Source organism: Taudactylus pleione, unplaced genomic scaffold (assembly GCF_031769625.1).
Source record: "Taudactylus pleione unplaced genomic scaffold, aTauple2 ptg000190l, whole genome shotgun sequence".
Lineage (NCBI taxonomy): Eukaryota > Metazoa > Chordata > Amphibia > Anura > Myobatrachidae > Taudactylus > Taudactylus pleione.
The window spans coordinates 7279679-7294543 of NW_028284592.1; the positions used below are offsets into that span (position 1 = coordinate 7279679).

Genomic DNA, 14865 nt, shown 5'->3' on the forward strand with positions numbered 1-14865 from the left:
ACTTAATCCTATAAATGCCACCATATTGTTGAACCATTTTTAAAACAAAAAATGATACAAATCTATTAAAAATTATTACCACTGTGGTCAATAGACATTACGTATGTTGGAAAGTTTTGTTATTATAAAGCAAATGCATGAACATGCCAAATTTCTAGTTTACAGATTAGTAACTACATGTTCTACAGGTTCTAGCAATTGCTTTCCTAAAGTTGTTGTGGTAGCGATGCAGTGCGACACAATGAAAATGTATTATTGTTACTTTGTTTTCTTGTTACATGCAGATTGGGCGATTGGTTGTTGGTCAGAACGGATTGCTGTCCACTCCTGCTGTTTCATGCATCATTAGAAAGATCAAAGCAATCGGAGGAATTGTGCTAACAGCTAGCCACAATCCTGGAGGACCTGGTGGGGATTTTGGTGTAAAATTCAATGTTGCCAATGGAGGTAAAATTCTTATTTTAATTGCATTGAAAATGAAAGTCTGCATTTACGGGAGTTTTACGGCATTTTCACCTTTAGTACATCCCGCGCATAGCCCCTTCCCTACGTATCTTTCTGATTGCAACTTCCCTACATATTTCTCTCATTGTCCCTTCCCTACATGCTCCTGTATATCTCTCATTGCTCCTTCCCTACATATCTTTCTCATTGTTCCTTCTTACATATCTCTCTCATTGTCCCTTCCCCACATTTCCCTCTTATTGTCCCTTACATATCTCTCATTGTCCCTTCCCTACATTTCCCTTTCATTGTCCCTTCTTACATATCTCTCTCATTGCACCTTCCCTACATTTCCCTCTCATTGTCCCTTCTTACATGTCTCTCTCATTGTCCCTTCCCTACATTTTCCTCTCATTGTCCCTTCTTACATGTCTCTCTCATTGTCCCTTCCCTACATTTCCCTCTCATTGTCCCTTCTTACATATCTCTCATTGTCCCTTCCCTACATATCACTCTCATTGTCCCTTCCCTACATATCGCTCTCATTGTCCCTTCTTACATATCTCTCTCATTGTTCCTTCCCTACATTTCCCTCTCATTGTCCCTTCTTACATATCTCTCATTGTCCCTTCCCTACATATCGCTCTCATTGTCCCTTCTTACATATCTCTCTCATTGTTCCTTCCCTACATTTCCCTCTCATTGTCCCTTCTTACATGTCTCTCTCATTGTCCCTTCCCTACATTTCCCTCTCATTGTCCCTTCTTACATATCTCTCATTGTCCCTTCCCTACATATCGCTCTCATTGTCCCTTCTTACATATCTCTCTCATTATTCCTTCCCTACATTTCCCTTTCATTGTCCCTTCTTACATATCTCTCTCATTGTCCCTTCCCTACATTTCCCTCTCATTGTCCCTTCTTACATGTCTCTCTCATGTCCCTTCCCTACATTTCCCTCTCATTGTCCCTTCTTACATATCTCTCATTGTCCCTTCCCTACATATCACTCTCATTGTCCCTTCCCTACATATCGCTCTCATTGTCCCTTCTTACATATCTCTCTCATTGTTCCTTCCCTACATTTCCCTCTCATTGTCCCTTCTTACATATCTCTCATTGTCCCTTCCCTACATATCGCTCTCATTGTCCCTTCTTACATATCTCTCTCATTGTTCCTTCCCTACATTTCCCTCTCATTGTCCCTTCTTACATGTCTCTCTCATTGTCCCTTCCCTACATTTCCCTCTCATTGTCCCTTCTTACATATCTCTCATTGTCCCTTCCCTACATATCGCTCTCATTGTCCCTTCTTACATATCTCTCTCATTATTCCTTCCCTACATTGCCCTCTCATTGTCCCTTCTTACATGTCTCTCTCATTGTCCCTTCCCTACATTTCCCTCTCATTGTCCCTTCTTACATATCTCTCATTGTTCCTTCCCTACATATCACTCTCATTGCCCCTTCCCTACATATCTGTCTCATTGCCCCTTCCCTACATATATTTCTCATTGCAACTTCCCTACATATCTCTCTCATTGTCCCTTCCCTACATGCTACTGTATATCTCTCATTGCTCCTTGCCTACATATCCCTCTCATTGTCCCTTCTTACATATCTCTCTCATTCCCCCCCACATATCACTCTCATTGCCCCTTCCCTACATATGTTTCTCCTTCCCCCCCTACACAGCTCTCTCACTGCCCCGTCCCTACATATTTCTCTCATTGCACCTTCCCTACATATCGCTCTTATTGTCCCTTCCCTACATATCTCTCTCATTGTCCCTTCCCTATATATCGCTCTCATTGTCCCTTCCATACATATCTTTCTCATTGCCCCTTCCCTACATATCGCTCTCATTGCCCCTTCCCTACATATTGCTCTCATTGCCCCTTCCCTACATATTTCTCTCATTGCCCCTTCCCTACATATCTCTCATTGTCCCTTCCCTACATGCTCTATCTCTCATTGCTCCTTCTTTACATATATCTCTCATTGTCACTTCCCTACATATCACTCTCATTGCCCCTTCCTTATATACTGCTCTCTTTCCCCCCCTGCACAGCTCTCTCACTGACCCTTTACTAAATATCTTTCTTATTGCCCCTTCCCTACATATCTCTCTCATTGTCCCTTCCCTACATGCTATGTATCTCTCATTGCTCCTTCCCTACATATCTTTCTCATTGCCCCTTCCCTACATATCTCTCTCATCCCCCCCTACACAGCTGTCTCACTGCCCCTGCCCATACATATCTTTCTCATTGCACCTTCCCTACATATGTCTCTCATTGCCCCTTCCCTACATATCTCTCTCATTGCCCCTCCCTACATATCTATCTCATTGTACCTTCCCTACATATCTCTCTTATTGCCCCTTCCATACATATCTCTCTCATTGTCCCTTCCCTACATGCTACTGTATATCTCTCATTGCCCCTTCCGTACATATCTTTCTCATTGTACATTCCCTACATATCTCTCTTATTGCCCCTTCCATACATATCTCTCTCATTGTCCCTTCCCTACATGCTACTGTATATCTCTCATTGCCCCTTCCGTACATATCTTTCTCATTGCAACTTCCCTACATATTTCTCTCATTGCACCTTCCCTACATATCTCTCTCATTTCCCCTTCCCTACATATCTATCTCATTGTACCTTCCCTACATATCTCTCTTATTGCCCCTTCCCTACATATCTCTCTCATTGCCCCTTCCCTACATGCTATATCTCTCTCATTGTCCCTCTCCTACAAATCTCTTTCACTGCCCCTTCCCTATATATCTCTCTCATTGTCCCTTCCCTACATATCTTTATCATTGTCCCTTCTCTACACATCTCTCTCATTTTCCCTTCCCTACATATCTTTATCATTTTCCCTTCCCTACGCATCTCTCTCATTGCCCTTTCTCTACTTATCTCTCTCATTGTAACTTCCTTACAACATACTATTGGTGAGATGCATCTAAGGGAGAAATTCGGTGAAACACCGAAAATGCGGGTTCGACCGCATTTCTCATATGCACCTAGCTTGGTTGCGGTGGGTAATTCCATCTTCCTGATGGCGTTACAGTATAGAAACCTATGGGACTCTATCGGGAGAGTGCTGTGAGATGGATTAAATCGGATCCCTCCCAGCACCCCCTGCGGTGCCAGAGGGGCTTCTGGGTCATAAACCCGAAGTTTCTCCATCGCAAAGGGCCGCTCTTACTGAGAGAGCTGTCCTTTGCGGTGTTCGTCATGCATACCGGCGTAGCCAATGCCGGCATGCAAGCAAAGAGTGGCAGGATGCACCGCATCTCAAATGCAATGCGTCATGCATCCCATCCTATATCTCCCTCATTGCCCATCCCGTCCTATATCTCTCTCATTGCCCCCTCCCACCAGAGGTGTAGCGTGGAGCTATGACGCCCAGTGATTGACCATGCTACAGTGCGCCCCCACCCCTGTAGTGTGTCCAGGGAGAGGGCTTGGACATCATGTGGGGGCATATTGATGGGGGAAAAAATTAGCAGTGTCTATATCACCTATCATACATGTCACAGGATATATCAAACAATAGTATGCAATAAGGAATGCAGTAAAGAAAATGACCAAGATGTGTTTCGTCAGCTGGCTGTTGACAGTCACTGTCTGTGAATAAGCCAGCCAGTGAAATGCGCTTTGGTCATCAGGGACCACCTGCAGTGCGCACAACGGGGTCCTCGGACATGTAGCAGCATGAGGTGAATCCTCACAAAGGGCGTCATTCTCCCATAGCTGAAACCAGATACAGCTGTAGCACTGGTGACTTACACTTGAGAGCCTTCATTGAATGTTCACTGCAATTTGACACATATTCCACGTGAAACCTACATTGTATTATTATAAAAGGCTAATTGGGGGACATAGGAATTCCATGGTTTCAATTTCTAGTTGCTGTTCTGCTATTATCTTCAAAAGTTCAAATGTGTGCCAATGTATACTTACCTTTTAAGTCCTTTGTTACTTTTTATGTATTCATTTGTTTTTAGATATTAAATGCATTTTCCGCTTCTCATTCGCATAATTAATTTGTATTGTTAGAGGCCCTTGGACTAAACTGAGCCCTGTTTATTTTATCACATGTGAGATAATTGATTTGATTTATAGATTCCTCAGCGATAGAGGACACGGGTAATATACTTACCTCTGAGGAACGTAACACAATATTATAATTTTTGATAATACCATCTGTGTACTTTCTATCTGTACTTTCATCAGCTAAATTGTGAATCTTGTCTTCACTACGGCCAAGAGTAAATGAGGGATTATTCTTTTACACATGTTTATGTGATTGAAGTTCTCTCATTAACCATTCACTACCACTGGTACATGGTTAACAGCAAAACCCCACTACATATATTGCAATTTGCATTTGGTGATTCCACCTTAATGGTTATTATACATCCTATACATTTTGTTTTTTGCATTTGTATGTGTGTAGTTTTAGATTATGTATTAAATAATAAGATTTATTGTAGAATAAGTGTACCCCCCCACAAAAAGAGTCTACTTTTCTTTATACTTTAATTTTAATGACTCTAGGGGAGCACCACCTGTGAATATTACTTTATCTCCGAATTTATCTTGCCGAATCATAATTTTTGTTTTGGGTATTAAATATCAGTGAGACAGTTATATTCCTGCTTTACATCGGGATAATGTAATTGTACACACTTGGCCTGAAGGAACCTGCTGCAGGTAGGCTGGAGCCGGAGAGAGGGCAGCCCCAGTGATGGCACTGTCAGTGTGTCTATCTATGCTGTGTAATCTGTGTTATTCTTGGTCACACACCATTCGTCCAGTATTAGGCAGTATTAGGAATATCAGATGGTGGTGATCTACAGGCAAGTGTCCCATGATCGACCATTCGATTGTAATCGATGCATTGTACATGCCTTTCAGGTGTTGCTATCATGTCTTATGGTTTGATGCAATGGAGTGTGTGTTTTTTTTGGGTGCCACATATTTTTTTGTATTTAGTGCTTTATAGGGAAGCAGTATAATTGCATATAGTATGACGTGGTTATAATATAATAAGGCAACTTTACATTACGATCATTTATTTACAGTGGTTTATGTTGGCTTAGTGGTGTGTTTCCACTGTTAAAAGTGCATATATGGTATAAAAGGTGTTCTATTGAAAGTAATGGTCAATGCCCTATTAATGCTGTCTGCAAGGGAATCGGGGTAGACAGTTTGTATGACTAAAATGACTGTTCATATAGCCAATAAGCCAGGAATGAAGATCTTTAACTGGTTTCCCATTTAACATTTGATATTTTTTTTACCAAATCTCCTTCATTCCATTTATTGGTTGAAACATTCTCTAGGACCATCAACATCTATTTATACTCTCCTGCTTCAGAGAGACATGAGCAGCACTGAAGTAGAGCAGCTATATGTGAGTGTCATTATTTTACCAAGTAAAATTAATATATATATATATATATATATGATTTGGAATCTGCTGCTTTTTGCATCTATTACCTATTAAATATGTACAAATACTGTATATGAAAAGGAGACTCCATCCATATATTGTTATAGGGAAGGGGGATCTTTGGAAAAAATATAAAGTTGAAAGCTTCAGTTAAATATCTCATTCCACAATATATCGTTTGTATTATTACAGCTGAGTTTATTGTGCATGGAACATCCTAAATTGACTTGTAATAAACACCATTCTGCCAGGTTAACCCATGTACATTTCTCTAGGTGGAACTTAAACCATGTGGCATCATAAAAGAGTAAGACATGGCTTTTGTGCAGCCTCTATGTGGGTTTCCCCCTATTCAAGGAACACTATACATTTACTAGAAGAGTACATCTATAAATGTCACTTTTAGCAGTGAGGTTGATTAGAATCCTGGCTTTTACGGCAGGATTCATGTTACACATACACATGCTATTATTTCCCTGGAAACATTGAAATCATGTTGATATATTATTTTGAATCTGCTGCACTTTAGATATCCAATGTTCACTCAGCTATAGAGGCTGACATCATATATCTTCAGTCCGTTAAATCATCAGAATATTGTTCCAAACAGATGTTACATTGTAAGACTGGATACAGATGTTGTATATTTAATTCCGCACTTTCTATTACTATCTGCCATACAATCTTGACAATACAGTAGTTGTTGGATTATAAGGTACATCTGCGCTTTGCTCCGTCTTGCTTTTGGGGATAATAACCTACACTGAAGAGATATATATCTTTCACTGCTTTTTTTTACATTTTATTATTCAGGTCCGGCTCCAGATGCTGTGACAGATAAAATTTTTCAGATCAGTAAAACTATTGAGGAATATGCCATTTGCCCAGACCTGCGTATTGACCTCTCAAGAGTTGGAAGGCAAGAGTTTGACTTGGAGAATAAATTCAAGCCATTTAGAGGTACTGATGAGTTTGATGCTTATGCACATTTCTAGCCATTGACTGTACAATTGTCAGAACAGGAAACATTTTAGTAACTGTATATTGCAGTTATGTGCATCCCAAAAACCATCCTGGTTCCACATGACACACTTAAACTTGCACACTTTCTCTCTAGGTGTAGCATGACATAATGCTGACAGTTTTATATACATTTTGACAATACAATGTTTATTCCTTTGTATGTAATTTAAGTTTTGGAGATATATTTACTAAAGTGTGGGTTTTTAGAAGTGTAGTTGTTACCCATAGCAACGAATCAGCACAGTCTAGAAATAATATCAAGAATCTGATTGGTTGCTATGGGCAACACCTCCACTTTTATAGACCCGCACTTTAGTAAATATACCCCTTGTTGTCAACCTAACGGCAATAAAGCTACCTCTGTTAAGCTTCAGACTTTGGTTTCCAGTAAAGTTAGCGACAAACAGGCAGTGTGGATTCATGATGGCATTTCTATTGGTAAATATGTAAAACCAATGGTTAACTGAGAGGAGGGGAGTATATAGATGTCATATGTACATTACATGGCCTAAACCTCTGAACAAGTGGACCTGTACAGTTTGTTTAAGCAAAAAGTACTCAACCACTCAGTCAGTTCACATTGTAGCTTTGATTGTTTGAAAACTGGGCCCAGTGGCGTAACTATACATTTTTAATGCCCATTACACATTATGCCACACACCATAATGCCTATTACACATTATTCCACACACCGTAATGTCCATTACACATTTTGCCACACATCGTAATGCCCATTACACATTATGCCACACAAAGGAATGCCCATTACACAATATGTCACACACCATAATGCCCATTACACAATATGCCACACACTGTAGTGCCACATACAGTTATACCCCTGACACCATTTTATGCCCCAAAGTAAGGCTTCTAATTACTTTTAAATTACCTGCTTGTTGTCAGGGGTATCATGCTCATTGTCAGGAGTTTCATGCTCGTTGTCAGGGGTTCCATGCTCGCTGCCAGGGGTTCCATGCTTGTTGTCAGGGGTTCCATGCTTTCTATGCTCGCTGTTAGGAATTTCATGCTCGTTGTGGTTCCATGCTCATTGTCAGGGGTTCCATGCTCGTTGTCAGGGATTTCATGCTCATTGTCAGGGGTCTCTTGCTCGTTGCCAGGAGTTCCATGCTCGTCGTCATGGGTTCCATGCTCGTCGCCAGGGGTTCCATGCTCGTTGTCAGGAGTTCCATGCTCGTTGTCAGGGGTCTCATGCTTGTTGTCAGGGGTTTCACGGCAGAAGATGCAGCTTTCTGCATCTTCTGCAGGCGGCGCCAGCGCTCTGTACTTCCCTTACAGATGCTAGAGGTCAAGTAGGACCTCTAGCGTCTGTCTCTTCCTAGGCAACGTCCATTTTTGGAGGGCCATTTTCATCAGATTCAATGCGGACTGCTAGACCGCATGGAATCTGCATAAACACTGCCAACACAAAAATCTGCGGGTCCAGAGGTACCGTAAGTATGGAAAATAGCCGCACTTACATGCACCACATGGGGACTTGCAGCTGATTAAATTGTCTCCTGTTTGTCAGAGAAAGCTATTTCTATATAAAAATTAAACACATTTGTATTTGGTGTAATAGATAATGTGTCATTACAACATTTCTGGAAACATTTTTTTAAAAGTTTTACCAAAATTATATTAATGAATAGTTTAATGATTTAATTTAAAATGTACAATAAAAAATACAATGAAAAAAACAAAACAAATAAAACCTGATATCATTTATGAGTGTATTAATTACTCACTATTTAATTGGGGACTTTTCGTAATTGCAAATTCATGTGTACAGTAATGGAAAGTGGCGGCATGATAGGCACATTGGGGGTCATTCAGACCCACTCGCGAGCGGCAGTACGCTCGCAAGTGGGTCGATGTTCCCCACTGCGCATGCGCACGATGGAGGGAGCTCCGTCGTGCGCATGCGCGAGACCCGGCGAGCGACGGGCTTTCCATCGCTCGGGGTCTCGCACCAAAGGGGACGTGCTGTCGATGTTGATTGACAGCACGCCCCCTTTGGTGGGCGTGCCGGGGGTGTGCCTGCCAGACGGAGGCATTCCCATGGGAACGCCTACCGTCGGAAGCCGGCCCCACTGACATCACTAGTGATAGAGCCAAAATCACTCCTGGCCTTGCGGCTGGGAAACCCGAACGTAGGGTTTCCCTCGCAAGTCCGATTGTCGCGATGGTCAAGAATCGCGACCATCTTTTTGCACGCTCGTATATGCTGTGGGTGGTGACCCACAGCTATACGAGCGTCCAGGAGGACGCTCCATTTTAATGGAGGAGGGCCCTGATTCAGAGCGAGCGCTCTGGTCAGAGCGTCCGGCACTGAATCAGGGCCATTATCCTTATGTATAAACAGGAGGCTCCAGGGAAGAATACATATTCTAATTGTTTTTCTTGTGGAGGCATTCTGGGTTACATAGTACCAGCAGTTTTTTTTTTGTTTCATTTGTAATTTATATAATTAGTTCCTGAAACAGGAAGAAATGAGTGAAATAAATTCAGAAATGAACAAAATAAATATCTGCACATTTAGGCTAGTCATACACTGTGAAATAAAAGTCACCATCAGACAGACAGACCAAATTATCTGACATATGACATACAGTGTCAGATAATTGGCATCTCTATCTGATGGTGAGTATATCCACTGTCAGATCCAAGCACAAATTATTGCATCTGTGAGGCATGCTGGAAGATTTCTCATGCCCGTCAGAGTGATAATTCTCGGTCGTGGCCATACTTTGTGCAATTATCGACCCGATCAGCTGATAACTGGCTCATCGGGCCAATAATTGCACAGTTTATGGCCACCTTTATCCAGAGTGTAATTTTGCATCAACTTATAACTCTAGGTGAATACCAGCACCTTTTTTCTTAGAAAATAGCACTATGTATACCTAATGAGTGCCTAATGAGTACTAAGCAATATACCCTTGTATTTACAAGTGAAAATTAATATTTTTTTCTGTTGCTATCTTACATTGTTTTGTAGTTGAAGTAGTGGACTCAGTGGATGTTTACCTCAATTTGCTCAGAACGATTTTTGACTTTAATGCTATAAAATGCTTACTTACTGGACCCAACCAACTGAAAATAAGGATTGACGCCATGAATGGAGGTACGGATAAACAGTTTTTTAGTTCTTGGAAATACTGAAAGCATTTAGACCATGACTGATGACATGAGAATAAAAGTTTAAAACAAAGTGAAGTATCATGTAACACAAAATAAATGGATGGAAAAATATACCCCGCAGTAACTTAGTGTTAAAAGTAAACTATTACATCTAGTAAGTTCTAATTTTAAAGTAAAGTCTCAAATGTAAAGAGATGGGATAAAACAAATGGTGTCTTGCATATGCTAAAAATAATGCTAGTAAAGCCATATGAAATACCCAAGGTGCCCCATCCAGGCTCTCAAAGAGCGGGGAAAGAGATCCCAACAACATAATTTTGTATATTTAGGTAATAGCAAAGATTGACACTGTGTAACTTGAGGACAATTATTGGGGTAAATGTAATAGCCTGCAAATTGCAGATATCAGTGACTTTCCTGTGAGTCTGGACGATGTTTTAAAGGGGCAATCATTTGAAAGGCAAAATCAACCTAGTTTTGCCTTTTAAATGAGTGCTACCTTAAAATATCATCTAGACTCTCTACAAAGTCGTCGATGCCTGCATTTTGCAAGCTATTACATTTATTCCAGCCATGGTCTCTAGAATTGAAATGAATGATCTACACTTATAAAAATAACAATACTAAAATAAAAACAGCAGCTAGGGAGGTTGAAAATATCCAACTGTAAATTTCCACTTGGAGGAATGGAATAGGTTCAAGATATAATAATAAAGGGTGTTCCAGGTGGGTTGTTTTCAATTTAAGTACAGATGTGTCCTCATACACCTAGCGTCAATACGGTATGCAGTTGGGAAGCCGACGGACCTAATCCCGACAGCTGGCTTCCCAACTGCATAATCCCGGCGAGGGTCAAATGACAGGCGTCATTTTATAGACGCCGGGAGACCGGCGCCCGGCATCCCGATCGAAGGGGCGGATAGCCGCGGGGGGGGAGGGTTAGGTTTAGGGTTCCCGGGGGGGACTTAGGGTTAGTCACCCCCTCGGGAGGTTAGGTTTAGGCTAGTGGATGGGGGGGGGGCTTAGGGTTAGGCACCCCCCGGGGGGGAGGTTAGGGTTAGGTGGCGGGGAAGTGGGGGTTAGGTTTAGGCACTTAGACAATACTTACCTTGGATGATCGGGATTTCCTCCTCTGCTGGGATGCCGCTGTCGAGATTCGAACCGCCGGGCATGGGTCCGGTGGTAAATCATACCGATTCCGTCAATACACCATTTAGCGCAAGGTGCCCGGTGAGAATGAACCGTTCCGAGAGGAGTAGACACAGCTAAGCACCACTCACAGTATACCAGAGACGCTGAATTCGTTTTAAACACGTACCAAGTTGCAGGTGAATCACAACGGAACTTGGCATGAGAAAAAGCCATGGCCGCTGTATCGTAGTACTTTGTACACAGATGTACAAATGTTCCACATTAAGTAGTTTTGGCACTTGCAGTTGTTTTACTTATGTGAATAAGACACATTTTGAGCGAAAAAAATGCTTGATGCCTAGTCTCCCAGTATCTGGCACGCACAGAGGGTGTGATTGAATCCTCAGTGTATGAGGACACACTTTTGTATGTTCGTGGTTAGTGTAGTCAATTAGTAAATATCCCTCTACTGAAAACCCAAAATAGAGCAGTCATTAAATAATGAAATAACTGAATAAGTTTTAATAGCAATTGAGATAAAATGGCCCTGACATATCTGGTATTAGTAAAACATGAAAAATGTCTCTAATACAGCAGAAAGGACACTCTGTGTATGAAAAAGCATAATTTATGCCTGAGTAAAGAAGAAAGCATCTATCAGCGCCAGTGGAACATTCACAAACAGCCAATCAAAAGATATTCACCATCATCATCATATGGTATTTACACCTGACAAATAATAATACGGCTTTCTCAGGATTATATGTTTCTGAGTGCTGGTCTGCCTCTGTTCACAATTGTGTAAACATGCCTTTCCTGTACTTGGCCTGCCTTCAGAACGTACATGCACTTCACCCCAGGTGCAGGTATACAGGTCCATTATTATTTTATTTATATGGCGTCACCAAGTGTCTATAGCAGTGCTCGACAAATCCCGGGCGCCAGGCCGCCATGGTGACCAAGTATTGTGACCTGGTCACTGGATTTTGTATTACCGTCAACAGGACTGATAGTGTGACGTGTAGAGGTGGGTGGCCAGCAAGTCGGAACAGTGGCTGTGCCCGAGTTTGGATGCACTGTACTGCGGGCGCGGTCTCTGTAGCCCCAGAGATCAGAGCTCAGCAGGGGAGGACGCGGATCACAGAGACAGGGCTGAGCCGGGGAGGATGCAGTTTAATGCTGGGCCCCTTAGGTGACTGCACTGTGCCTGCCGTACATACGAAGCTGTGCCTTCAGTCACCCTTGCGACCTTTGTGGAGCGAGCTACTGGCTGCATCGCCATTTACATAGTTGTCACCTCAGTGCTGCTCTGTAACCAGCACCTGGCCGTTAGATTCGGCAGAGAAGGGAGCACTGACTACTGTGCTTCATGAGAGAGGTCTTGGCAGTTTTGGCACGTGGCACCCCAGTGGTCCCAGGCTCAGGCATCCCAAGTGAAAAATCAGCGCAGCGGCAGCCATCAAACACAGTAAGACATGTTGTTTCTGGCTGCACATTAACACTGTGCCACCTCCATAATGTCTTGGCCTCCTGCTGTGCCTCATTTGGTGCCAGTCCTGAAGCCAGTCTGTGCACTATTCAGCTACCTCCCCCCCCCCACCTTTCACCAGACCGTGTTTACTTAGTCAAACTGTCCACTGCAGACATATTCATTTTAGGTGTTCCTCTGGTAAAAGTATTTCTCCTTCATCCACCAGGGGAACACTGGAGCCTCAGTACAATGTGGTATAGGAGTGTGTTAACCGGGAGCTGGCAACTTTAAATAAAAAACTACTGGTAGCTAGCTCCTCCCCCTCTATACCCCCCCCAGGTCAGTCTAAAAAATGTGCCCTGGGAGCTGGACGTAAGCCTCCTTAGGGCTCTGAAAATATGATCTCTATCAGCATGAAGACAGACAGACAGCCTACTGCCCCTGCCTGTCTGCGCCGAGGGAGCTGCCGGGGAGATCCTCACCGCTGCTGCATGCGGTTTGCGCTGAGGTATCCTGCTACAGAGACCTCAGTCTCTTGGGACCCAAAGACGCGCTGCATGCAGTGCACGTCGCGGGACCCAGTAGCATATGCCCGCCGCCAGCAGCACAGACAGGGATAAGGTTAGTGTTCTCGGGCTCCCTGGTTAGCAGAGTAGCCAGGACAAGTATTTAGGCGGGCATTCACAGTGCGCTCCGCTAGCGCTGAGAGCGCCATAGCGGGGGGGGCGGAGCCTAAGTTTTCCTTCTGCTCCTGCCTAGGGTAGGGTCTCACTTGTCGTAAGCCCCGGAGAGCTTCTGGCTCTGTCAGAGCCGGAAGCTCTCCACTGACATCACTAGTGATGTCAGTGGGGCCTCCCCCAAACGGCAGGCGTTCCCATGGGAACGCCTCCGTTTGGGCTGCCACCCCCCCGGCCCGCCTTCCAAACGGGGCGAGCTGTCAATCAACATCAACAGCTCGCACCCCTTTGGAAAGAGACCCGCTACGACCGGTGCTGTCGGTCGTAGCGGGTCTCACGCATGCGCACGAGGGAGCCGGCTCCCTCATGCGCACTGGCAAAACATCGAGGCGGCCGTGCAGTCGTAGACCGTACGGCCGCCTCTGAATAAAGGCCCTCATTCAGAGCCGTACGCTCTGAGCAGAGCGCACGCTCTGAATGAGGGCCGGGCTCCATTTTCATGGAGCGTCCTCCTGGACGCTCGTATAGCTGTGGGTCACCACCCACAGGCTATACGAGCGTGCTTTGTGATGGCCGCGATGGTCGAGACCATCGCGACCATCGAAATTGCGAGCCGGAGCCTGCGGTTGAGGTTTTCAACCGCAAGCTCCGGAGTGATTTTGGCTCTATCAGAGCCAAAATCACTCCCACTGATATCACTAGTGATGTCAGTGGGCTGGCTTCTGACGGGAGGCGTTCCCGTGGGAACGCCCCCGTCAGGGAGGCACGCCCCCGGCACGCCCACCAAAGGGGGCGTGCTGTCAATCAACATTGACAGCACGCCCCCTTTGATCGGACACAACGAGCGAAGGACTTTCCTTCGCTCGTCGCGTCTGGCGCATGCGCACGACGGAGCTCCCTCCGTCGTGCGCATGCTCAGTGCATAACATCGACCCACTTGCGAGCGGACAGCCGCTCGCGAGTGGGTCTGAATCAGGCCCAAGGTCCTCTGTGTAGTGTGATTGAAAAATCTGTTATTGCATTACTGTCCTTTTCTCTGTGTGTGTGGGTGTGGTGTCTGTACTAGAGACATGTCTACCAAGGGTCTAAAGCTGCACAAAAGTCTTTTTCATGCAAGACTTGTGGTGAAAAATTCACACAAGGACAAGCTAATGCTTCCTTACTGTGTGATAAATGTGTGTCTTTACCTCAAGATACTGATCTTGTAGTCCAGCCTATATGGTCTGATCAATTGACTGCAGTTATATCAAATCTGTCATCAGAGGTGGAAGCAGCTCGTAAGGACAGGGAGAGGCTGAGACAAACAACAGCTGAAACAGATTGGGCTCGCTCTCTGGCCAGATCTGTTGAGGGACTTACAAAAGCAATGTCCCAGGCCCCACCTGCTTCTTCTTCTCCTGCTCAGGTCCTTAGTAGGCGATTGATTCATAATCCCTTGCACTGGGATGAGTCAGATGAGGAGTTGCAGGACACTGAAGAGGGCGAGGTTCAGGAAGAGAA

The 14865-nt window shown here is 44.0% G+C and overlaps 1 protein-coding gene across 2 annotated transcripts in view; it reads left to right on the forward strand.

Annotated features, from left to right (window-relative positions):
- Positions 1–14865, forward strand: part of PGM5 (phosphoglucomutase 5) — a 202063-nt gene that overhangs the window by 41106 nt on the left and 146092 nt on the right. For both annotated transcript variants that reach the window (XM_088476607.1, XM_088476608.1), the window contains exons 2-4: positions 285–447; positions 6733–6879; positions 9944–10069. In XM_088476607.1, the coding sequence (XP_088332733.1) occupies positions 285–447; positions 6733–6879; positions 9944–10069 (436 nt within the window). The remainder of the gene's footprint in view (positions 1–284; positions 448–6732; positions 6880–9943; positions 10070–14865) is intronic.